At 47.6% G+C, this 25761-nt stretch overlaps 1 protein-coding gene and 1 pseudogene across 1 annotated transcript; one reads left to right on the top strand and one right to left on the bottom strand.

The window, feature by feature from the left end:
* Window positions 1–3120: 3120 nt before the first annotated feature.
* Window positions 3121–18012, bottom strand: Cacng6 (calcium voltage-gated channel auxiliary subunit gamma 6). Its single transcript, XM_057762251.1, has 4 exons — window positions 16599–18012; window positions 11358–11432; window positions 9495–9632; window positions 3121–4095 (listed from the first exon to the last, which is right to left on the bottom strand). Exons 1-4 carry the CDS (start codon window positions 16930–16932, stop codon window positions 3842–3844), a joined length of 801 nt encoding a protein of 266 aa, XP_057618234.1. The 5' UTR covers window positions 16933–18012; the 3' UTR covers window positions 3121–3841.
* Window positions 8163–8340, top strand: LOC130870625 (U2 spliceosomal RNA; annotated as a pseudogene).
* Window positions 18013–25761: the final 7749 nt, after the last annotated feature.

Below are 25761 nucleotides of genomic sequence, written 5' to 3'. Positions count from 1 at the left end.
GTATGCATCACTATATCTGGCCTCCTTTTATGGGCTGGAGAGATGGTTCAGCAGTTAAGAACACTGTCTGCTCTTCCAAAGGTCCCAAGTTCAATTCCCAGCAATCACATGATGGCTCACAACCATCTGTAATGAGATTTGGTGTCCTCTTCTGGCCTGCAGACAGAACGTTGCATACATAAAAAAATAAACCTTTATAGGCGGGTGGTGGTAGTGCACGCTTTTAATCCCAGCACTTGGGAGGTAGAGTCATAAATAGCCCTGACTGCCCTGGAACTCACAGAGATCTGACTGCCTCTGCCTCCTGGGTGCTGAGATTAAAGGTGTGTGTCACCACAATCAGTATGCCTGAGTTTTGAACTTATTCTGGCTTCTCTTATAATTCTATGCTTTGTAGTGAGTAGGAGTGTGCTGCGAAAAGCCTGAGTTGCCATTCTACCTTCACGTAGCCGCTGTATAGCTTTAAGACAGGCCACACTTAAGTTCTCTGATGGGTTGTGTTTCTATTGAGACATCAACAGCAGTGTAGCAGGCTTGCGCCACATAATAAAACCCTTGGCCCGAGCCGGGCGGTGGTGGCGCACGCCTTTAATCCAGCACTTGGGAGGCAGAGGCAGACGGATCTCTGTGAGTTCGAGACCAGCCTGGTCTACAAGAGCTAGTTCCAGGACAGGCTCCAAAACCACAGAGAAACCCTGTCTCGAAAAACCAAAAAAAAAAAACCTTGGCCCAGTGCCCAGCACACAGTGGTATGTGACCAGGGAAAGATAGCTCTTCATCAGAGATGAAGGCGCTCTTCTTGCTGAGAGACTCCAGATCTGACACAAGGTCCTCATTTGCTGGCGGTTTCGGAAGAAGGAGCGAGCAGAAAGAGGTTTAAGGGCTGGAAGATGGAGGGGAGCAAACACTGAGCTCTGGACCTGCACTTGTAAACTTGCTGCAGCCTCAGTCACGTGCACAAGATCAAGGCAGAAAGATCACTCAACGTTCCAGCAGGAAGCACTCGAATTGTACTTGGTGGGTTACGAGGCGGGGGGGAGGGGATATGAAAGTGTATGCTTTTGTGTTGGGGTACCTTGTGGGAACAGGAGGAGACAATTGGAGCTAGAGCTGACTGAGATGCAATGCTCATGTATATTGAATTGTTAGAGAATAACAGATACTTTTATTAAAAAAATACAAGGAAAGAAAAAATTCTTCTGTCTCCATGTCCCCTCTATGTCCTCAACAAGATGCAGTCGCCATTCATGAATCTCATAGTGCCCAAACTCTACCCACCATTGCTCAAAGACGCCTGCATATAGTATGTGCACGCACTTGTGGGGGGCCATGTGTGTGTGCATGTGTGCAGGCCAGATAGTTTTTGAGGCAGTACCCCTCATGTGTGGTTCATGAGGAGGCGAGACTACCTGAAGAGCAAGACCTGGGAGCCTTTTGACTGCCTCCCCAGTGCTGGAATTACAGACCTGAGCTGCCATAGCAAGGTGTGCCCGTGGATTCTGATTCTCATACTTGCATGACAAAGGCTTCACCGAGCCACTTCCTCGGCCTCTACTTGCACATTTTATTTGTGTGTGTGCACATGTCATGGTACACATGTGGAGGTCAGAGGGCATATTTGTGTGCCCGTGTGCGCATGTCATGATGCATGTGTGGAAGTGAGAGGACAACTTTCTGAAGCTGGTCCTCTCCTTCCACCACGTGGGTCCTGGGGATCGAACTCAGGTCCTCAGCCTTGGCAGCAAGTGCCTTCATCTTCCAACAAGAGCAGTCTTGTTGGCCCCTCCTCCCCATCTTTCTCAGTTTCTATCCTAGAAGTACCCACATTCTTGGGTGCCAAAGTCTGGATTCACCTGCTGGGGATGTTGTCACAAATCATTGCCAGGTGCTTGGACAACAAACCTGTCGCCTTATGGTTCTGGATGTTTTAAGTATAAAATATAGGTTGAGCATCCTGCTTCCTTCCTCCTGAGGCTTGAGGCAGGGATCCACTAAGGGGCTTCCTCTTCAGAGTACAGATGGCTGTCTTCTTCCTGGGTCCCTCCATGCTGCCTTCCCTCTGTGAATTTCCATCTCTGTGTCCCCATCTCCCCTTTTCACAAGTTGGGTTGAATTAGAGCCAATCCTCGAGACCTTGTTTTGTTGTGATTATGTCTGTAAAGACCTGCTCTCCAGAACCACACCTATGACCCTGGCACTGAGGCAGGAGAATCACTGCAAGTTTGCAGCCAGCCTTGGCTACATAATGAGTTTTAGACAAGCCAGGAATTCAAAGCAAGATCCTGCCTTAGAGCAAACAAACAACAAACACATCATCAGGGGTGGACATGGTAGTGCCTGCCTGACACCCTAGTACTCAGGAGACAGAGGCAGGAATATTGAGAATTTGAGGCCAGCCTGGCCTACATAGTGAGACTATGCCTCAAATTTTAAAAAGTAAAATAAAATAGAAGGGGGGCTACTTGGAAATAGGTAGGAGAGTGGGGGTGGGGCAGATGATGATGTGGTCAAATATATTTGTACAGATGTCATAGAAGGGGTTGAAGAGATGTCTCAGCTGTTAAAAGAACTTGTTGCTCTTGCAGAGGACACAGGTTTGACTCCCACTCCCATGGTGGTTCATGACCATCTATACCTCTATTTCCAGGAGTTCTGATTTCCTCTTCTGACCTCTAATGGCGCCAAGCACACACAATGTGCACAGACACACAGGCAAAATACTCACACATAAAACAAAAATTAATAAATCTAAAAAGAGTCATATGAAAACCAACATTTTTGCACAGTGAATATACATGCACACACACACACACACACACACACACACACACCTGCGCACACACATGAAACTATAACCAAAGTTGTGCTGAGTGTCCCTAGCACGTGCACTTTGGGGAAGGACAAGATTCAAACTTTAGCCATGTCTGCATTCTGAACTGTTTCCTTCTCCAAGTTCTTATCTGCACGTGTAGGCACGTGAACTGGTGACTCCAGGACAGACAGTCGCATGTGGCCAATGAATGAAGAGGACAGGGGTTCCTTGTCCCACCCTAGAATGCATGAGCTCCACACAGACAGCCTCCAAACCAAAGTTGTCACATCTTCAAACCTTTATTCCCAAATCAGATCACAGTAAAGTCAGGCCTGGGCTCTTCTCTGCCCCACCAGGCCGGCGAAAGACATCTCTCCCCCAGTCCTTCTGGGACCCCCGCCCTTCCACCAGCTTATAGCTGTCTCCCCAACAGGTCCCTGGAAGGTTCTCCAGGAAGCCCGCGTTTGCACATAGCCTTTTCTCATCCTCCCCCAAGCAACCCAAATTCAGCTACCAAGAAAGGGTGTGTGTGTGTGTGTGTGTGTGTGTATACACGTGCGCACATGTGTGTGCATGCACACGTGCATTGGGAGGGGGTCAGAGTTCAGCATCAGGCATCTTCCTCCATGGCTTCTAACTTATTTTTTGTGACAGGGTCTCTCACTGAACCTGGACCTAATTCATCAGCCAGGCTATCTGGCCACTAAGCCCCATGGTTCCCCCAGTCTCTACCTTCCCAACCCCAGGGATTACAGACATGTACCATTGATTTGGCTTTTAAAGTGTGTTCTAGAAGCCCAAACCCAAGTCCTCATGACTTGCTCAGCCAGTACTTTACCTACTGAGCCATCTCTCCTGCACCCCCAAAAGTGTTATTTACAGAGAGAAAATGAGGGGCCAAGACGTTGTGTAAAATGGACCCCCTGAGTGGGAAGAACAGTCTCTCTAGAAGAGAGATGGAAAGTCTTGAGGAGAAACTGAGGCAGGCTTTGCAGATGACTGCAGAAAGCAGGCCGGGGCTCTAGGGCTCTAGGTGGTTGGGTCACCCCGCTTGGGGCACAGTGACCGCCATGGCCAGGAAGGCAGGGAGAGCAGCAGGAAACAGACTCCCCCCAGCAGCAGAATCAGGCCAGCACCCACACTGCATCCCAGGGACCAGGAATACTCATAGGTCAGGCGTGGAGCTGGGGGAGTGTCAGGCTGGGGGAGTGTCAAGCTGGCTCCTTGAAGCAGGGCTCTGACGGAATGCCGGAACACCTCCAGGCTGACCAAGAGCAGCAGGCCTGTGGGGGGAGAACAGAGAGATATTTGGGCTGGAGAAGTTGCTCAGTGGTTAAGACCACTGACTGGTCTGCCAGAGGACCCGGGTTCAATTCCCAGCACCCACATGGTAGTTCACAACTATCTGTAACTCCGAGATCTGACATCCTTACATAGACAAACATGTAGGCAAAACAATAATGTACAAAAATAAATGAATAAGTGAATGAATGAATGAATGAATGAATGAATGAATGAAAAGTAGAGAGTGAAATTCTTAGCTCTGGGACTGCAGTTTGTGTTTGAGACTGTCACCCTCCTTCATTCCTTTATCAACCAAGGATCCTCTTACGTTTTCCTTCGGTCATTCAACAGTCATACTCATTCCACCAATGGGGGACAGGAAGCAAGCATTACATCTGTGCTTAACATAGAGACATTTTTCCTCTCTCTCCGTGTGTGTGTGTGTGTGTGTGTGTATGCACGCGCACATGCCTACCCATGTGTGTATATGTGAAGGCCAGAGGTCAATGCAATGTGTCTTTCTCAATTACTTTCCAGTTTATTTTTGAGGCACTAGGGATTGAACCCTGGGCCTTGTACTTGCTAGGCAAGTGCTCGTCCACAATACACCTCCAGCTCCTACTCCACGTTAAAAACACCTTTACATTACATTTTGGTGAGTGTGTGTGCGCCATGACACATATGTGGAGGTCAGAGAACAACTTGTGCAAATCAATTCTCTCCTTCCACCACATGGACTTGGGGACTGAACTCAGGGCGTCAGACTTGTTTCAAGTCCCTATGCCTGCTGAGCCATCCTGCTGGTCCTACACCTTATATTTTGAGACAAGACCTCTCATTGGCCCAGGGCTCACAGTTTGGCTAGACTCACTGGCCAGCAAGCCCTCCTGTCTCTGCCACACTGCTGGGATTATAGATTTATAAAGAACAGAGTATAAAAGATGCCTTGCTTTTAATGGGTTCTAGAGATGAAACGCAGGTTGCCGTGCTTACAGCAGCGAGCACTTTATTGACTGGGCCATTACCCTAGCCTCCCATCTCTTCATTTTGAGACAAGGTCTCCTATAGCCCTAGCTGCCCTGGAAGTCATTATATATACCAGGCTGGCTTTGAAGGTCCAGAGATTCTCCTTCATCTGTTTAAATAGTGGGATTACAGCATTTTCCACGATGCCTGGCTTAATCACTTTTATTTGGGTTAGGAGGTAGAGGTTGAGACAGGCTCTCTCTATGTAGTTCTAGCTGTCCAGAGCTTACTTTGTAGACCAGGTTGGCTTGGACCTCACAGAATCCTCCTGCCTCTGCCTCCCAAGTTCTGGAATTAAAGGCATGTGCCATCACACCTGGCAAACATTTTTCTGTGGATGGGTATTTTACCTGCACTTTTGTCTGAGCGCTGTGTGCACAAAATGCCTACAGAAGTATCGGATGACCTGGGACTGGAGTTATTGAAGGTTGTAAGGATGGAACCTGGGTCCTCTGGAAAAGCTGCCCGTGTTCTTAACAACTGATCCATCACTAGAGTTGAAATCATTATCATTTTTAAAGGAATTTTTTGCTTCTTAGTTTGAGACAGAGTCTTGCTATGTAATTCAGGCTGTTCTCTAACTCACAATTCTCTTGCCTTAATCTCCTGAGTGTTAGGATTATAGTTATCTACCACAGTACCTAGCTAGCTCTTTTTATAGGATTTTTCTCCAATCCTTAGGCATTTTTGTCAAACAAAGAACACAAATTAGAGGGGCTGGAGAGATGACTCAGAGGTTAAGAGCACTAACTGCTCTTCCAGACGTCCTGAGTTCAGTTCTCAGCAACCACATGGTGGCTCACAGCCATATATAATGAGATCCGGTGCCTTCTTCTGGCCTGCAGGCATACATGGAAGGAATGTTGTATATATAATAAATAAATAAATCTTAAAAAAAAAGAACACAAATTAGACAACACTGACTAGGGGCACCTTCGGAAACAAATACAGGAGGAAGAAAGAGGATTTCAGAGAGTGATATGCAGTAAGGAGAAAAAAATAAAGGTGTATTTTTTGCGTGTGTGCAGGTGTGCATGCCTCTGGGTGTGTGTGTGTGTGTATACTGTGTGAGTGCAGAAGAGAGCAACAGATCCTCTGGAGTTGGAGTTACATGCAGCTATAATTTGCCTGACATGAATGCAGGAAACCAAACTTGGATCCTGTGGAAGAACACAATTGCTCTTAACCAATGAGCCATCTCTCCAGCACCTCCAAATATTTAAAGTAGGGAGAGTCACGAATGATTGTGTGTGCCTATTCCTAGTACTCATGATTATCACAAATTCAAGGCTGGCCTGGGCTACATGATAAATTCCAGGCTAGTAATTGATACATGAAAACAAATGCTGGCAAGAATGTTCACTGTTGAGGTGAGTTTAAACTGTAGCTGCTATGGAAATCAGTATTCCTGAGTGATATAAAAAAGCAGGCTGAGTAAGCCAAAAGTAGCAAGCCAGTAAATAGTATTCTTCCATGACCTCTGCTTCAGTTCCTGTCTCCTGCTCTGCTTTGGCTCCTGCTCTGACTTTCCTTAGTGATGAACTATTACTTGGAAGCATAAGATGAAATAATCCTTTTTTCTAACCAAGTTGCTTTTGATGATGGTGTTTATCACAGCTATAGAAACCAGGAGGTGGTGGCACATGCCTCAAATCCCAGCATTCAGGAGGAAGGAAGGGAGGGAGGGAGGGAGGGAGGGAGGGAGGGAGGGAGGAAGGAAGGAAGGAAGGAAGGAAGGAAGGAAGGAAGGAACCTTAACTAGGACTACATGTATCACTACCACCATCATTGTCACCATTATCATTAATAATGCAATGACACCAGCACTGTCACAACCACCACATAAGCACTAATATCTACCACCATCATCTCTAGAGTCACAACCACGATCATCACTATCATCACCGCAACCTATTGCCACCATGATCTCTATCCCTACCCTAACCCCACCGTAGTCACCATTACTATCATCACTTTTACTGTCATCACCAACATCTCTATCACCATCCCATCATTTGCAGTTCAGTGAAAGAGGCCGAGAAAGCTTAGCGTCTGGATGATGACCTGTGCAAGACTGGTTCATCAACAATCAGCTATGGAAATGGAGATAGATTCCTCAGGGGTGTTGTAGCCACTGGTAAGTTGACTTTGGTGAAGCAAATGACCTTCTACCCATGCAGGCAACCCTAATTAAATGCAGTGGGGCACCAAAAAACAAAGCCATGAAAGTTGAAGGAGAACTTGTAAAGAAGGGGGTCGACAGGAGACGGACAAGGGGGGATGCATGGGTGGGGATGTGAACAAGGCGTCACATATATGCGTTTGTGTGTGCATGAACGTAAAACTGTGAGGAAATTTAAAAGAGAAAAGTCCCGCCTCTGCCATTAGGGGCTGTGTGTCTATGAGAGGTCACTTGACTTTTCTGAACTTCAGTGCTCTTATCAACAAAATGAAGACTAACAGACTTTGGGGCTGGAGAGATAGCTTGATGATTAAGAGCACTTGCTGCTCATGCAAAGGACCCAGGCTGGGTTCCCAGCACTCACATGGCAGCTCACTATCATCTGTAACTCCAGTTCCAGGGGATCCACTGCCCTTCTCTGGACTCCTCAGGCACCAAGCACACATATGGTGAACAGACACCCATGAAGTCAAGCTTTCATACATATTAAATAAATATGTAAATAAATAAGTAAAAAAATAGGGACTGGAAAGATGGCTCAGCAGTTAAGAGCACTGGCTGCTCTTGTGGAGGACCTGGGTTCAATTCCCAGCACCCACACGGCAGCTCGCAACTGTCTGTAACTCCAGTTCCAGGGGATCTGACACCCTCACATAAAGCAAAGCTAAATAAAGCACTAAAAATTTTTAAGTAAATAAATAAATAAATAAATCATAGCAACCTTTAGCTAGTCCACTCAATGTAAAGCTCTGAGGTAGATGTCGACCAAACTGAAGTCTTTGTTATTACTGAGGTATACATTTTACAAGATGTGGCCTTTTTTTTTTCTGAATCTTCCCCTACAAAAATATAACACACATCGCTTCTAAGCATTTTGGCCAAAATCATGTGTAGTATCTGTCCTTATCCAATTAATATCTGATGTGTCCTCTATATTCAATGGGTTTTTGGAGTTAGGACTTGGAGTAGGAGCTTACTCCATCCTCTCCACTCACCGACCTGGTACTGCAGTGCCTCCAGGAACGGTGGGAAAAAGAATATAGCACATGAGGCTGGAGAGATGGCTTAGTGGTTAAGGGACCAGCTGCTCTTCCAAAGGATCTGAATTCAATTCCCATTACCCACATGGTGGTTCATAACTATAACTGTAATGGAATCTGGTTGCCTCTTCTGGTATTCATGAAGACAGAGCACTCATACACATTAAATAAATAAATCTTAAAAAAAAAAAAGAATACAATAGAGTCCCTGCAGACTCAAAGTTCAAAACTCAAAGACTGTTTTGGAAACCTTCTTAATGGCTTGAGACTCTCTCATCTTTGGACCTACTCAGCTCCTGAGCTTCTCTGACCACCCAGCATGCAATACTGCTCACAGAGCTGCCTCTTCCTCCAATCACACAACTACACAACAGTGTTGGGGATTCCAAGCCAAATCTAAAAGAGTGGTTGGAGAGCATTCAATTGTCATGCAACAACAGGATTTAGAAAGTTCCTGGATTTTAGATTTTACATAAACTCACTCCAACTCCTGGCAAGCAATAGTGCCTAAGATTTACCCCTTCTTTTGGTATCAGTCATTGGAGACCCCATGTCCAAACCCAAAATAGTATTATTTAGAGACATTCCACCCCTCTGCCGACAACAGAATTTGGAATTCTTCCATCTTTGAGCCTACTACAGCCCTTGGACAGACCCCTCCTCTGCTCCCAGCATGAAGCAGTGAGTGGAGATCTCATTCTCAGTGCACAGAGATTCTTGGCACTCCCAGCTCCAAATGTAAAACAACATTTAAATCTAAACAAACCTTGCCAGTAAGAGTCCTTGGAATTCTTCCATCTTTGAGTATACTAGAGCTCTTGGGTTTCTCTTTACTCCCAACATGCAGCTGGACTTGGAGATTCTACTTCCCAGCATGCAACATTGCGTAGAGCGCTCAGCACTCAAATGTGAGTGGACTTCCAACATGCAACAGCTGGTAGAGATCCAACCACCCAGCATGCAACAGCGTGTAGAGATCCACCTCCAGCATGCAACTGGATACAGTTCCCACCTCCAGCATGCAACTGGATAGTTTCCACCTTGCAGCATGCAGCAGCGTGTGGAATCCCACCTCCCAGCATGCAGCAGTGTGTAGAGACCTCACTTCCTAGCATGCAATGTCCTTAGCCTCCACACACTCAGCCCTCACCTGAGAGGCCAAAGCAGCCGGCTCCCAAGCGGAGCAGGAACTCTGCACCTTTGCTGAGCACCATGATGACACAGAGGCAGCCCAAGGCCATGGCTGTCAGGCTCAGTACAGCTATCACAGCAGCTGCCAGGTTTACTTCTGCAAGGAGGGGCCAAGGAAGAGGCAGAGAACATGGGAACAGGAGCATGGACAGCACTCCTCCACAAGAAGCACAACCAGAAGGACGAAGGACTTCAAAGTCCTCCTGAGAGTGTGTTATTTACACCATTGAAGGAAGAGAGACTCGGATAGGTCAGTTAGTTACTTGACTCAGGTTATAGAGCAAAAGGGGGACAAGTCCAGGTCAGGGATACTGGAATGACCATCTGCAACTTGTCCTTTGATCATCACTGGGTCAACAAATAATGAAGTGGAGGGAACAGGGTGTAGGAGACAGTGGTAAAGATGATTCATTATCTTGTAATCACCCAGGTTGTAATTTTCCCCAACTACCCTCCTGGTAAAGTCCTACACTGCCCTCAGTCTTCAGCTCTGGAAAATCAGGATCAGAAGTCACAGGAAGTGCTCGGTGTACTGCTCAGCACCATAGGAGGTGGTCCAGACCAGTGCACCAGGTGATTTTACCATCTCAGAGGTGCACAGGGATTTGACTCAGATCACACAAGAAATGAATGGAGAAGGTAAGGGACCCTTGTATGCACCAGGTCTCATAAGAGTTTAGCTGCATTAAATTCTCATTAAAAACAAACAAACAGCTAGAGACATGAAATGATCCCAGTTCCTCTATGAAGACACTGGGGCATTGAAGCGATGTTCAAGAAGCTGGATTTAGGGTAGAAAGGACAAAGTTCTCAGAATCTGATTGTTTGGTATAGTGGTAGCTACCAGAGACACATTCCATTTTAAATTCACTGAAGTTAAAATTAAAAATTCATTTCCCCATTACACCATTACCTTCTGAGCACTTGGCACTCCCATGGGGCTCGAAACCATTATGTGGACCAAAGAACACGCTCAACATTTTCTTTTTTTTTTTTGGATTTTCGAGACAGGGTTTCTCTGTGGCTTTGGAGCCTGTCCTGGAACTAGCTCTTGTAGACCAGGCTGGTCTCGAACTCACAGAGATCCGCCTGCCTCTGCCTCCCGAGTGCTGGGATTAAAGGCATGTGCCACCACCGCCCGGCAACATTTTCATTTTTCACATACGATTCTGTAGATTCAGATTTGCAGGGAGGATTGGGATCGTATCCCTGCCCTTTTGTGGAAATGGATAATAATACTCTCAACCATTTCTGATTTGTTTTCTCACTTGGGTGATGAAGCTATGAAGCTAAAGTTCCAAACTGTAGGGTTATCGTAAGAACTAGAGTTAGTGCTAACAAACCATGAGTGCTGAGCTTAGCTTGTACAGTGGCCTTAAAATGCTTATAATGTTCAATACAGAAAGGAAGTATAATTTGTCCAAGCCCCACATGGTACAGGCTGAATCAGTGGTCAGAATGCTGGACACAAGGTCTGGTGATCACTGCCCCCACTCATTCATTTATTTATTTATTTATTTATTTATTTACTTATTTACTTATTTATTTATTTTGAGACATGGTTTCTCAGTGTAACAGTACCGGCTGTCCTGGAACTCGCTCTGTAGATCAGGCTGGGCTCCAATTTACAGAGATTCGCCTGCCTCTGCCTCCCGAGTGCTGGAATTAAAGGTGTGTACCACAACTTTTAACCCACGATCACCCTCCAAATATGGGACAGTACCAGATCTGAGCCCATCCCGAGCACCACGCTGTCACTCACTCCTTCAGAGCTGTCATCCTACCCTCACCCCTCCCTTGTCGCAATATGAGATGTCCTCACCTTTCTTGGTGGTTCGCTGGAAGATGCGTGCATTCTCCCCTGTGGTGAAGAATTTGAAGTAGGTGCAGTTTGCTTCTGTGGGGTTCAGGAAAGAAAAAGAAGAGGTGATGACATGAAGTTCTGTGTACGCTCAAGGCTGGACACTGCCCAGACACTTACAGGGAGCTAAAAATAAAATATTAGTATGACTGACCCACAGCAGAGAAAAATCAGACTGACAAGATTGTGCAGCATATAGTGCTTGTGCTAAGCCTGAGGACCTGAGTTCAATTCTTGGAATCCACACAGTAGAAGGAGAGAGCTGACTCTGTGCACACACACACACACACAAACACACACACACACAAATACACCGTTGGGGGAGCAGAATAAATAAATAAATGCACCAAGATGGACAATAATACTGAGATGTAAACACCATTTGCCACATCACTGATGTCTGGGGAATACGTTTTTAACCCCAAGACCTATGGTCTAAGCCTTTGGCACAGTGAGCCATTCACCTCTCTGGACTCTGAGATTCTTCCTCTTTAAATGAGTTGACAATCTCTCCTCTCAGCTCCTTCATGTGAGTCTGAGGAGCAAGTGGATTAGAAACGAGCTTTCATTTCATTCATCAAAGGACAGCAAGATGCAGGTACCAGGAGGTTAAGGGACTCAGGAAAGAGTCCTCTCTCCTACGCCGCATACACAAAGAGCTCCTGCCGATTAGCAAGGGGAAGAGAAGTTACCCCATTGAAACACGGGCAAAGGATATGAATAGTGATTCACAGGAGGGCAAATCTGGAGAGTTCACAAGTACATGAAGAGAGACTGCTGCAGCGGGAGGCAGAGAAATGCGACTTGAACCAGCAGGGAGGAAGCACTTCAGATCAATTAGTTGGGCAAATATTGAAAGGGCAGTGTGAAGCATTGGGGGGAGAAGGAGAAGCAGCTGGGAGGGTAAACCAGCGCTAGTCTGTATGTGAAGGACTCTGACATATTAAAGCGTGAAGTGCAGGTGTACAGCAGGCAATAACCGTTCAGTCAGTAATAGGCCAGGCGTGTGACTAAGGGACAATGAGTATGTCACCTCGCAGCTAGAGAGATGGCTCAGTGGTTAAGAACACATCCCATCCCTGCTGAGGACCCGAGTGAAGGTCCTGGTACCTTCATCAGGCAGCTTAAAACAGCAACTCCAGCACCGGACATCCAATGCCCTTTTCTGGGCTCGGTGGACCTTTCTGAGCCTTCGCACACAGGTACACATTGCCCCCCACATATACACACATGTTAAAAGTAAAAGTAAACTAAGTCATGATTTTGTCACATAGAAGCCACCCTAATCTACATGAGTACATGCTTTGGTGTTCTCCAACACGAATCGGCTAAAACTTGCGTTTCTCAAAATACATCTCTGCTACTAAGTGACGCGTGTTTATATGTCTTTGCCCTATAACACAATAATTTCACTTCTGGATATTCCAAGAAGGAAAAATACCACATATGGGAATATAGATATGATTGTTCTCTGTGGCATCGCTTACTAAAATGGAGTAGGAAATAATCTAGTGTCCATCTCTCAGGAGATAGATAACGGAGATAGATGCTCTCATGGACAGCTTTATAACATAGAAGCATGATGAACTAAAAAAAAAAATAAAGCAAGTGAGAGAGATTTGGAAATCAGTGTTGAGTAAGAAAAATGACATTGAAAACAATGCAAAGCCACATAATACAATTTCTTCAAACCAAAACACACATATATATAAACTCAAATTCTACATTTTTCCCAAGTCAAAACATGTATGGATGGATGCAATGCCAAACACATTACAGAACTGAATTAAGAAAGAATTTTTTTGTGACGGGTCTCCCTGTGTAGCCCTGGCTATCCTGGAATTTGCTATATAGACAGAAAGATCCTCCAGCCTCTGCTTCCCGGGTGCTGAGACTAAAGGTATGTATCACCATGTACAACATGGGAAATAAATTTTAAAATATGCAGATGTGGTGTCAGACAGACCCATGTGAGACTTTGCCTCTAAAAGGTAAAAAAAAAAAAATTTAAGACATAGCATGAGGACCTTCTGAAAACAGACAATAATTTTTGTGTAAACATTTTATGTAAACATATGTAAAATTCACTCAGTACTGTTGTTAATTTAAATATGAGAAAGCTTAAAGCTAAAAACAGGATATTCTAACATGCTAAGACAGGGTTTCATGTATCCTAAGCTGACCTTAAACCTGCTGCGAAGCAAAAGATGACTTTGAACTTCTGACCCTGCTGCCTCCATCTCCCAAATGCTAGGACTACAGGCATATGGCACCATGCCTGGTTTATGTGATGCTGAGGATCAAACTCAGGGCTTTGTGCATGCTAGGTAAACAGTACGCCAATTAAATCACACCCTGGCTCCTAAAATGCATCCTTCACTCCGACCTACTCTTATTCTACATATGAGGAAACTAAGGCACAGAACAGACGGGAGTGTGCAGAATCACAAGGGGTTGGGAATGTTGAAAGGGGAGTCAGACAATTTGGAGAAGTGGAAACGGAACTTTACCAATTGAAGGGGGAGAGATGAAGGGGCAAGGGGATAAATCCACATCAAGTGAGAGTAGGGGGCACGCCAGATATCAGCTTGGGGAAGTGGGGCTGCAGTCTCCAGGCAAGGAAGATGCTCTTTGTGGACACTGGTAGAGGATACATTCTAGACCCATGAGAGAGTAGAGTTCCTTCTGGGACTGGGTATGGTATCTGGCATTCCATTTGGCTGCTGATAACAGGACTTTGTGTCCGTGTCCCATAGAGGACAGGGCAAACTCACTTAGGAAGCAACAGAGTGAGTCACTCTCTGATATGATAGCCAAAGGACATGTAATGGCTTTCTTTTAATTTTCAAATGAAGTTATTTCTTTGAGACAATGGAATCTAAGAGAGAATTCTGATGAACAGAATTATGGTATTTTGGGAATGGCCTTGTAAGAAAGGTGAAGTCCTCTTGTTTTGCTTTGTTTTATTTTGTTTTTGGCACAAGGTGTTATGTAGCCTAGGTTGACCTACAACTCACTATGTAGCCAAGCTGGTTTTGAATTCCTGGTCTTCCTGCTTCTGCCTACTCAGTACTGGTGTGTGTTGCCATGCTCAGTGGTGAAGTCCTTTCTGGCAAGCAGAGGAAACAGCAAGAGGTGTGAAGGACCTCATCATACACAGTGAAGTGGCAGCGGGTAATCTTCTCTCCCAAAGAATGAGGGTCTCTGAGACCTTAAGTTCTAGTTACAGCAACAAAACATAGCTCTTAGGAACCGAGACATCTGAAAGTCAAACCACATAGAACTAGCCTGAGGCACAGACTGGACACTAAGAGTTCTTGCTCCTTATTTTTCTCCCCTGTAGAACAAGTATGGTGAAACTCAGTGAGCTATGCTCCAGTCCCTCACTGGGAGATTCTAAGCAGGTATTCTATCTCTGGGCCACACACCCAGCCCCTCACGGGGACTTTGGGCGAGTGTTCTACCACTGAGACATGCCTCCAGTCCGCTTTTCGCTTCTTAAGAGAGGATCTCACAAAGTTGCTCAAGCTGACTTTCAACTGCATCTGTATCCCAGGCTGCCCTGGAGCTCTCATTCCCCCTGCCTCAGCCTCCTGAGTACCCTTAACTACAGAATTGCACCACCAGGCCCAGCATCCCATATTCTTTTTCATTATCCCATTCTGCAAAGGTTTGGGATCATTTTGACTGAGGTCCCAGGCAGTGAGAAGCACAAGAATTAAAATAGCTGATCAGGACAGACAGGTAGTTCAAGCCACAAACAGTGACTTCCCACTTCAAAGGCTTAGAACATTATATTTCGGGTTCCATACCACAACTGGAAATGTAGCAGTTAAGAAATGAAAGGAAATCCAATCACAGCCCAGAAGGGGTGAAAGGTATTCCATCAGGGGTCCTGAGACTATCGGGTACACACTGGAAAGCAGCACCGCAGAGATCTCATCAAACAAGTGATATCCAACGTGGTTTTTAATGGGTATCAAATACTGTCCTTGAGTTAAAAGAGGTAAAATAAACACCATCCAGTTCCCAGGGTGGTATAGAATGTCCCACTTGTCTAAGAAAAGGGCATAGCGTGTTCTGTCAGAGAGTGAGAGGTACAGGGTAGCCCTCTGGCACAGCTGAAAAGCAAAGGAACTACCATGTGGGGAAACGAAGGGTGTGGGTGCCTATAGAGCAAGGGAGAAGGGTGGGAATGTCCGTTCTGACGACACAGAGGTGAGAGAGGCTGGTATAAACGTTTCTCATGAAAGACAATGTGCACCCAGAATTGTGAGAGGTACCGGGTAAGAATTTCGTTTGATTGAATCCACAAACAGGGAATCGGCACAGATTTTTTGACTTCCGGGTGGGCGTAGGGTGGTCTGTCTCCACAGAGCCTCACAGAGTGGGAATGTGGGATGTCTCCAGGCTTCTAGTTAAGGGCACAGGCTGTCTGTGGGTGCATGACTGTCTGATGGGGAATGCAGGCAGTTCTAGGGGATACGGTTGGCGGGGGTGGTTACAGGCTGTTCTGAGGGTACCAGCTGGGTCTGAAGGCACAGGCTGTCTCTAGGGGTACAGGCTGGTCTCGGGCACAGGCCATAGCTAGAAGACAAACTTTAAGAAACAAGTTTCTTCAGCTTACCTGAGCTAATGTGAGCTCACTGACTCCAGACTGACTGCAGGGGGGGGGGGGGTGCGGGGGGGGGGGACCAGCATAGGACCAGACTAGGCCCTCTGAATGTGGGGACGCTGGCAGTGGGACCAGGAGTCTAGATATAGCTGGGAGGGTCTTGGTCCTGCCTCAAATCTCTACTAGACTTTGTTGACTCTCCATAGGAAGCCCTACCCTCTCTGAGGAGTGGATGGGGAGTGGGGTGGAGAGGGAGGTGGATGGAGAGAGCAGGAGGAGGAGTGGGAGTGGGAACTGGGATTGGTATGTAAAATGAGAAAAGAATGTTTTTTTAAAAAATAAATTAAAATTTTTTTATAAAAGGAAAAAATTACTTTAGGGAATATGTTGCTTGGGGACATGGGCTAGGTCTGCGCTTCTCTCCCCACACCCCCTTTCTCTCCAGTTTCTGTGAGCACAGGTTGATCTAGTCACAAACTCTCAGGGATAAGACTTTTTTTTTTTTTTCTTTTGGAACAAAAGTTTTCCCAGACACAAGCTTCTTTCTCCCTGACTGTGGGACACAGGCTCAGGACACAGCCTCTCACCTCCTGGCAGCTCAGCCGGGCCACAGGTCTCCCTGCTCGCGGGCACGTCCGCCTGCCACAGTCGCTTGATGCACACCTTCCACAGCCCCATATGGGCAGCCTCACAGACGGAGCTGCCGTTGGTTTTGTATGTATTAAATTCCACCCAAAATTCGGTGCCCACCGACAGCACAGCCAGGGTGGCACCCACGGCAGCCAACAGCAACACTAGCTTGATCTTGCCCTCGAGTTCCGGAGTCAAGCCAAGATTCTGCTGTCCCTGGGCACGACGCCGTCCCACAGCTGCTCGACGGCGGTCCTCCTCTTGCATGAAGAAGTTAGACCACATCATCATGATGATGGGAGCGGGCAGAGCTCAGGCGAGCTTCGAGGAGTCAGACAGACCTGTGCAGGGGGCCCTGAGGAGCAGGGAGCAGGACCTGGGCTTTTCAAGGAAGTGGGGTGCTCAGTGTCAGCTAGATTGGGAATAAACAAAAGCTGAACCCCGAATGCAAGAGGAAGCCTCTGCCTCTCCGGAGAGGAAAAATAAGCAAAAGCAAACAAGCAAATAAGCTATATTCTTGGCCTAAGCATACCTGGTGGGTTTAAACAGACACCACCGGGGCTTGTGCACATGAATTTGGCACAGGAGCGGCCTAGAGGAAAAGCCAGTCTCCTCTGAGGTTCACCTACCCTGGGGGAAGACCTCCCAGTCTCTGCAGGCTGCTGATGGGGTCTCCAGTAAGCCTCAGGATTTTCTCAGAGAGAGAAGCTGAGGTGTTTCGTGTGTTTGAGATAGTCTACAGTTCTTCAGGCTCAGAGTTTGTAAAGCAAGGAATCACAACACCTTTAGATTATACAAGAGGTAGAATTGTGGTTCCCCACGGAAGAGTAGAAACCCCTCCAAGTCTCAAAGAGGCAAGGAGTATCCTCCAATATTCACAACAGATCCTGGTAAACTCTTCTGGAATTCTGGGGAAAGGGGATGTGTAGTCAGGAACTACACAGAAAAGAGCCCAGGTCTCAACGGTGGCTGAGAATCTATGTGGTGTCCAGAAAAAGAGTCTTGGGGACTCTTTAAGGGCCCAGGAGAAAGACCTGGGGTCCCGATAGGGCTCAGATCAAGGCACTGTGGTCCACACTGTGGCTCAGAAAACCAGAGCAAAGTACCCTGGAGGCACAGGACCTGGGAAGGGACCCGTGAGTCCGTCCAGTCACTCGGCTCCCCCTCCCCCTGGCTCCCAGGGCCGGCCCGGCCGGGATCGCTCCAGTCTCAGCTCGGGGTCCCGCGTCCCTCTCGGTCTTCCCACCCGGCTCTCCCGGGTACGGGCCCCTCGCGCTCTCCTGCCTCCGCACTGCGCCGGCCCCAGCTCCGCGATGCCTCCGAAGCGTCCGGTTTTGCTTGCCTCCGCCTGCTCGGCCCTCCGGACCCGCTGTGCTCGCTCCCGGCCTCGCCCCATCCGCCCACCCCCTCACCCCACCGGCTATTTCGGGCTCGACCCGTAAATAACACCCGCACCTGTCGCGGGTGCCTGTTGCCATAGGGATCCCGGGTATTTTAAGGGGACAAGGGGAGGGGGGACAGAGGCCTCTAGGAAGGAGGGGCTAGGGGCCGGGTCTTCAATAGACAGAATCTAGGGAATTTTGTTTCCCCAAGGGTCCGGAGGCGGGGCTGCAAAGTCCAAACTCCAAAATCTGGAGGCAAAGAGCCAGTGAAGGACTGAGAACTTGTATTTCTGTCCTGAGCAGGCTGGGCTGGAAACTCGCTGGCTGAATTGCAGGGTTCTAAGAGCCAGAGGCTGGGGAGAAGAATTGAAGGTGGGGGTGGGATGGACCCCTGAGTCTGAGGGAGAAGGACTTGAGTGTGGGCTTCTGGGTTTGAAGGGGGAGGGCTTGGTTCAAACTCCTGCGCCTGAGGGAGAAGGACTGGAGCCTGGACTCTTGAGTTTGAGGGAGGAGGCTGGGGCCTGCACTCCTGGGCCTGAGAAAGGAGAGTGGACCTGGACTCCTGGATCTGAGGGAAGAGGCTGGGGCCAGGAGTCCTGGGTCAGAGAGAGGAGGGCTGAGGCCTGACCCTTGAGTCTGGACTAGGGAATGGGAGGGTGACAAGAGTGGAGAGGGGGACTCCAGGGTCTGAGGAAGAAGGGCTAGGCCCTGTATTTCTAGCGGAGCTGACTGAATTTGCTGAAGGTCTGGAAGAGGTCATCGTGGTCAAAATCCTGGGTATCGATGGATATAGATCAGTTGCAGTGTTGAGGCCTCAGTCCCCCAGAAGGAAGAAAAGGCAGAGCTCAGGGAATGGGGTGGTTGGGACGCATGAAGCAGAGTAGCTATCCTCATGGATTTATTAGAGTGAGTGCCCCTGGGGGACCTTCCATGCAGTTTCAGCTCCCTTGGGGGCAGACACCTAGACAGGGACAGCCATGTTGCATGGCAGCAGGGCCTGATTCTTCACCCCTCACTCCCCCTCAGCCCTTCTGTGGACTACCCAGGTGGGACCCACCTTTTACCAACTCCTTCCTTTCCCAGGTGCCGTCCCCAGGTCCCTGGAACACCCATGCCACCTCTGATGGCCCTGCTCTGGACTGTATCATTGGAGGTGATTGTGTGTCTGACTGTTGCCTTAGACTGGCCCAACCTGTCACGGTCCTCTCAGGTATCCATCTCAAGGTCAGATACACAAGAAGCCTTAGACACTTCAATGGGTAGTATGAATGGATGAGGTATGGGTGAATGAATGGTGCAATGAGATGGCATATACACAGCTGCCTGTCCAGCCGAGGAAAGATGTGACCCGCTCCTCTTCAGTGTCCACCGGAACACCTGTCTCTGTTCTGCCTGGCTTAGCTCCCATTCCATGACAAGGTGGACACAGCTCTGGAATGACAGGGCCTGACATCCCCAAGTCCCCAGAAGACATTCCTGAGTGCTGAGTGCATTTTCATTTCTGAATGAATGAAGGAGACTTCACTGGATCTCTCAGGGCTGGATGGCCTCCCAGCCCCACAATGTCAGCAGCAGGAGCTGGAAAGCAGACAGCACAGCCTCATTCGGGAAGTTCTCCCAAGTCTTTCTTCCCTGCCTGCTACTGAACTGGTCTCCACCCCAACTTCTCCTGGGCCGTGGGTCTCCCCATCTTTCTCAGGCACATCTGTTGTAATATCTCTAGAAATCTGGAGTGTATTTTCTGTCTTTTTGTCTGTACATTTTACTTCTCTCCCCCCTCTCATTTTTTGTTTGTTTGTTTGTGTTTTTCAAGACAGGGTTTCACTGTTTCGCTGTCCTGGAACTCACTCTGCAGACCAAGCTGACCTCCAACTCACAGAGATCCGCCTGCCTTTGCTTCTGAGTGCTGGGATTAAAGGTGTACTCTGCCGCCGCCTGGCTTCCTTCCCTATTTTTAAATTTTAAAAGATTATTACAATTATTTTGGGGTGGTATAGGGGTATGAAGGTTATGGGGGAGCAGAGGGCAACTTGCAGGGGTCAGTTCTTTCCTTCTAGCTTGTGGGTCCAGGGCAAGGATTAAACTCAGGTGGTCAGACTTGCCAGCAAGTGTGCCCCCTGCTATGCCATCCCACTGGCCCTCTTTAAAATATTTTGTTATTGTTCTATGAAAATGTCTTCATCAGAAGCTCAGGCAGGCTTTGAACTGCGTCATTCCCCTGCCTCAGCCTCTTTAGTGCTGGGATTATTGGTATGAACCACTACACCCAGCTTTGTATGGTTTGCATACCAAAATAATAATTGCTTAGATTTCATTTTCCTCTTCTTCCCTCACGCCCCCATCCTCTTCAATGCTGGATGGAGGCTTTTATCTCTGAAATCAAACAAAAGTCACCTCTTATCGAGCTCGTCACCACTGTCCCCATCAGTCACAAACCTTCTAGTCTTCCATATCTTTTTCCAGCTCTCAGCAGCACTGGGCACAGATGGCTGACTTCTTGCTTCATAAAACATTATGTACTTTCTGCCCTTCTTTCCCTTCCATCTTGTGTGGTAGGGACCGATCCTAGGACAAACATTCTAGCCCTGAACCACACTCCCATCCCTTCACCGTGGTATTCTAGGCAGGGGCTCTACCACTGAGCCATGCCCCAGGCCCTCACTGGGGATTCTAGGCAGGGCTCTACCACTGAGCCCCATACCCCACCATCACTAACTTTGCCCTCTGTGAGGGTCTACCTTTCTGTTTTCCCCCAGATCACTCTCATAGAGATGCCTTGGATGTTCCCAAGTTTCTAGAGCGGCGGAGTCATAACTCTATCTAATTACCCCTCACAGTTTTCCCATTCTCTGGCATTAAATGTCTCCTGGATGCTGACGTTACTAAGACTTGTATTTCCAGCCCTGACCTCTTCACCACTCCCATAACCAACTGGCTACCTAATACCCTGACTTGGATTTCCAGAGGCATCACCAACTGGGCACGTCCAAAAGATTGTTCCCACCTCAAATCTGTCCAGTGTACAGCGGCTCACCTTCAACTCAGATTCCTTTCTCCTTTAACCTTAGTTGCTTGGCGTCCCCCGCCCCCAGACCTGGTTCACCACCCCTGTAGACAGAATCCGTAAGATCCCATGCCCCTAATGCTTACTTTTGACTTTTTTGTTGTTTCAGATACAGGCTCCCATGCAGCTCAAGCTGGTCTTGAGCTCTTAATGCCCCTGCCTCTATCTCCCAAACACTAGGTTTACAGGCCTGAGCCACCATGCCATTTATACAACAAGGAAAGTCTGCTGAATACTGGGAAGTTACCCTGCCAACTGAGCTGCGTTCCCAGCCCCTCGGGTTTTGTTTGGAAGACAAAGAGAATCTCCTGAAGGCTAGGACAGCCCTGAACTCCTGATCTCATTTCCACCTCCAGGCATGCACTACCCCCACCTAGTCCTCTTTTTGACTGTGAAATCATTCCCAGCCCAGTGACAGGATTCTGTTATTTTGTTTAAACGAAACTATGACCCCCGGCATGCCTGTGCTTAAAGCTCTCCAGGTGTTTCCCATCAAAGCTGGAACAGAATATGGATTTTTTTTTTTTTTTGATCCAGGGCTACAAGGACTCATCAGTCTTTTGTTCCCAGTGCTTTGGAATTTGTGTGCAAGTTTCTCATCCTTGTTTACACTAATCATCTCAAACAATTTATCTTGAATGACTCTTCCCTGTCATACAGTTACCGTATCTGTAGCTTTTGTAGTCAATTGAGAGAGTCTCAATGTGCAGTTCACAATTGCTACTTCAACTTCTGGAGGGTTGGGGTTTGTAAGTGTGCACCAGCACACCCAGCTCTGGCTTTTCTTCCTTTTCTCTTTTTTATAAAGCATCTCCATGCATCCCAAGTTAGCTTCAAATTCCTCACGTGGCCAAAAATGACCTTGAACTTCTGATTCTCCTGCCTCCATCTTCCAACTGCTGGATTTACACCGAGCACGCACCACCGTGCGGTTTATGCAGTGTTGGGGTTTGAACTCAGCACCTATGAATTCTAAACATGTTTGCTACCATCTGAGCCACACCCCCCAGCCTCCTGCCCCATCTTCATTTCTGAATTTTAGAGAGGTCACTTGGAGAGGTCCCAAAACAGCAGACCCTTGTCTACTTATCACTTGTACAGTCTGAATGTGAATTATCCCATGAGGGGTATTAAGAATTTAGTTATAGATTGTTAGGCTTTGGGGAAGTGATTGAATCCTAAAGGCTCAATCAATAGGTTAATCCCTTCACAGTTCATATGGTGGCTTTATCCGAAGGTAGTAGTGAAAGTAGAGGGTGGGATGAACTGAAGGAAGTTACTTGGTCGGCCTTGGGAGGCTATTTAGTCCCAAACCATCATCTCTGCCGCCTGTCTACCATGATGTAAGGTCTCTTCAGATAATCTAAGACAGATTGCTGCCCCTTCCAGTGATTGACTCTAACCCTTCACATATGGCAGGCTCTATCAGTGAGTCACATCTCCAGCCCCTCACTGGGGGATTCTAGGCAGGGGCTCAACCACTGAACTATATCATCAGCCCTCTCTTTCCTATTTGTTTGGAAACAATCTCACCAAGCCAGTCTTGAACTCAGTAAGTTAAGCAGGTGATCTTCCTTCCTCAATTTCCTGTGGTCTGCACCACCAGGGCAAGCATACTTAATATTTCTCTTTTTCTAATTTTATGTGTATTTGTGCACACGTCCCGTGTGCATGAGAGGGGAGAGGAGAGACTGTGCACACACTTGTATGAGGAGGTATAGCCATGGAAATCAGAAGGTGTTAGATTCCCCGAGTCTTGAGTTATCTTCACTTGATATGGGTACGGGGGTCTGAATTCGGTTCCTCTGATAGAGCTGTAAGCATCTTTTTTCTTTTTGAGACAGAGTTTCTCTGTAGCTTTTCTGTAAGCATTCTTAACCACGGATCCACCTCTCCAGTCCAATATTTCTCTAAAAATAAATGCTATGCAGGGTATGGTAGCACACCTTTAATCCCAGTACTCAGGAGGTAGAGGCAGGTGTCTGTGGGTTCCAGGCCAGTCTGACCTATATAGTGATACCCTGTTCAAATAAAATCAATTTCTTAAAAGACAAGGAACTGCCCATTCCTCATGCCTCATGCACTTCTTACCTGACTTGCCTCTGTGAGGTTTCGGTTTTCTGTTCCTGTTTTGTGTCTTTGCAACTTCTTACCTTCGATTGCCAAGCTTTTACCAGTCATTCCCATTTCTCCCCTCCCCTCTCAGGATCACCTTGTCTTTGCCTTCTGTCTTGATCTCTTCTGCCCTCCATCCCTCCTCACCCACCCTTATTTCACTTTCTCCTGCCCACTCCCTACCTCCCCTTTTGCTCTGGGCTTGACCTTTGGACTACAGATCCCATCATGCCTCAGAACAGTTATGTCCTCCACATTTGTCTCTTTCACCTCACCTCTCACTATGCCTAGTCTCTCACCCTCCCTACACTAACCCCCTCCCCCACTCCTGCTCCTAGTGCCACTAAATTTATACTCCTCTCCCCATTCCCTAGCATGTCTTCCTGAATTGCCCTCTCAGATCTGCGCCCAGGTCCCTGACTCAGCCTCCCCACCTTCTAATCGCATCTGAGCCCCAGAAGCAAATCTTTCTCTCCCTTATTAAAAAACCATGTTCAACACAGGCTGGCTTCGGTCTCACTATATAGCTGAGGATGCCTTTAACTTCTGATCCTCCAGGTTACACCTCCCAAATGCAGGGATTACTAGCATAATTTACCACACTTAGTTTATATGATGCTGAGGATGGAGCCCAGGACCTTGTGAATGTTCAGCAAGTACTCTCCCAGTTCAGCTACATTCCCAGCTCTTTGCATTTTCTGGAGTCAGCTTCTTAGCCTAGAGCAACCTCAGATTTACAGTCCTCCTGCCTCAGTCTCACCAGTACTAAGATGACAGGTATGTGCCATTCATGAAGGCCCCCCCCCCAGCACAAATCTCATACCAGGTCCCTATGCTTTCCTTGCTCAGTCTACCCCTCCTGTTCTCCCACATTGAGTACAGGACTGATGTGCAGACCTCGGGGATTATTTACTGAGCAAATGAAACCAGCAAGAACCACTCTCTGCCTGCTGAGGGACTGCCAGGCCCCTCAGCCTGGAACTCTGGAGTTCCGGATCTGGGTTGTAGATCCTTCACTACTGCCTGCAGTTGGACTGCAGCATGCTAGAGTCATTGACCTTCTCCTGCCCTCACCTCCTGCACATCGTGCTGTTTTGCTTCCCCGGGTTCTCGCCCAAGTTATCTCCATCAGCACACACCAGACACCTGCTGGTCCTTTAAGTCCAGACATCACATATTCCAGGATGCTCCATTCCCCCTGCACGTATTTGACAGTGGGTCACTCTGTCCAGTGTTCTCGGGTGACCATTGTGACCCTAATGTGACGCCCACTGCCCTGTCTGTATTGCACATTTTTTGACACTGAAACCAGAGCAGCAATCTGTCATCTCCCAAATCCAAACTTACACAGCACAGAATGCTAATAGTTAACGTAGGGCAGTGACTGAATGGATGGGTGGAAAATGGCCCCAACCTTCCGAGATCCAGCATTTGTGGCAGAGTATTCTGCCTCCCACAAGGGGCCTCTGCCTCTTAACTCTTACCTCCGAGTTCCTGTCTTTATGCCCTGTTCCTGCCCAAAGCCACTTCATGGCCCTTTTGTTGACTTATAGTATGTCACATAGGAGCACTGGACCAGTTTGTCTCCAGGCCCTTTACTCAACCATGGCTAGGCTCACTAGACTTCCGGTACAACCTGGAAGCTGCTTCCCGTCCCGGGGGCTTGGTAAGTTAAATTTTCTGCCTGGGTCACTTCACCTCAGGTCTGACTAGCTAGTACCATTCTTTGTCTGTATAGTCAGCTGTACTCTCCACGTCCCCCCCCCCCATCTGAGTTAATCACCCTACCTTGGACACTCTGCAGCATTTCATATTCACCCTCACCCCACCCCATCCCCGGTTGCCTTTTTTAAAAACACAAAAGTCTCACAGTCCAGGCTGGCCTCAATCTCAGCATACAGCCCAGGATGACCTTGAACACCTTCCATTTCCCAAGGGTAGGAATTACAGAAGCACACCACTACACCTAGTTTATGCAGTACTGGAGATGTAACCCACGGCTTGCATTAGGAAAACACAGCCCCAAGGGGCCTCTACATTTCTAAGTGTCATTTACTGGGTAGGTACATGATTCTGTGATTAATGGCCGTCTCATGTACAAGATGCAAACTCTCTGAGGACGCCAGGGACCCTACTTTACCTCGAGTACAATGCCTAGCGGTTACGCCAACACACATAAAATTTCCAGAAATGGATGAATGGATGCGCCTGCGTTTATGTCCGCTCCTCCCTTGCACCGCCTTCTGTACCCATTACCTGGTACACAGTAGGTGCTTAATAAGCCCTTGTCAAAAGATGAATGAAAAAGTGAGCTAAATGTCAGCGCACCCCTCCCTTGGCCTTTGCCTTCTGCGGGCCTGTATCTTTATACAGAACATGTGTATATATAGTTGTAGATGTAACTCTATATTCATGTGTTATGAGCCCCTCTCCAGGAGTTGGGCTGGGCTGGGCTGGGAGTCCCTCCCTTCCCTCCCCCCCGCCCCGCCCCCACATGCACACAGCAAAACATTTAAAAAGAAAACATTTCAAAACTGCAAAAAACACCACGGCCCTCCC

The sequence above is a fragment of the Chionomys nivalis genome, chromosome 2 (assembly GCF_950005125.1).
Source record: "Chionomys nivalis chromosome 2, mChiNiv1.1, whole genome shotgun sequence".
Lineage (NCBI taxonomy): Eukaryota > Metazoa > Chordata > Mammalia > Rodentia > Cricetidae > Chionomys > Chionomys nivalis.
This window is presented reverse-complemented; position numbering and strand designations above follow the sequence as displayed.

Bases quoted from the DNA above. Each gene is read 5' to 3' on its own strand.
- Cacng6 (XM_057762251.1), bottom strand. From the start codon at position 16,932: ATGATGATGTGGTCTAACTTCTTCATGCAAGAGGAGGACCGCCGTCGA. The intron at 9,633-11,357 runs GTGAGGACATCT...CCCTCCTTGCAG, and splicing joins CCAGCGAACCACCAAGAAAG to AAGTAAACCTGGCAGCTGCT. The intron at 4,096-9,494 runs GTGAGGGCTGAG...CTCCCCCCACAG, and splicing joins CGGCTGCTTTGGCCTCTCAG to GCCTGCTGCTCTTGGTCAGC.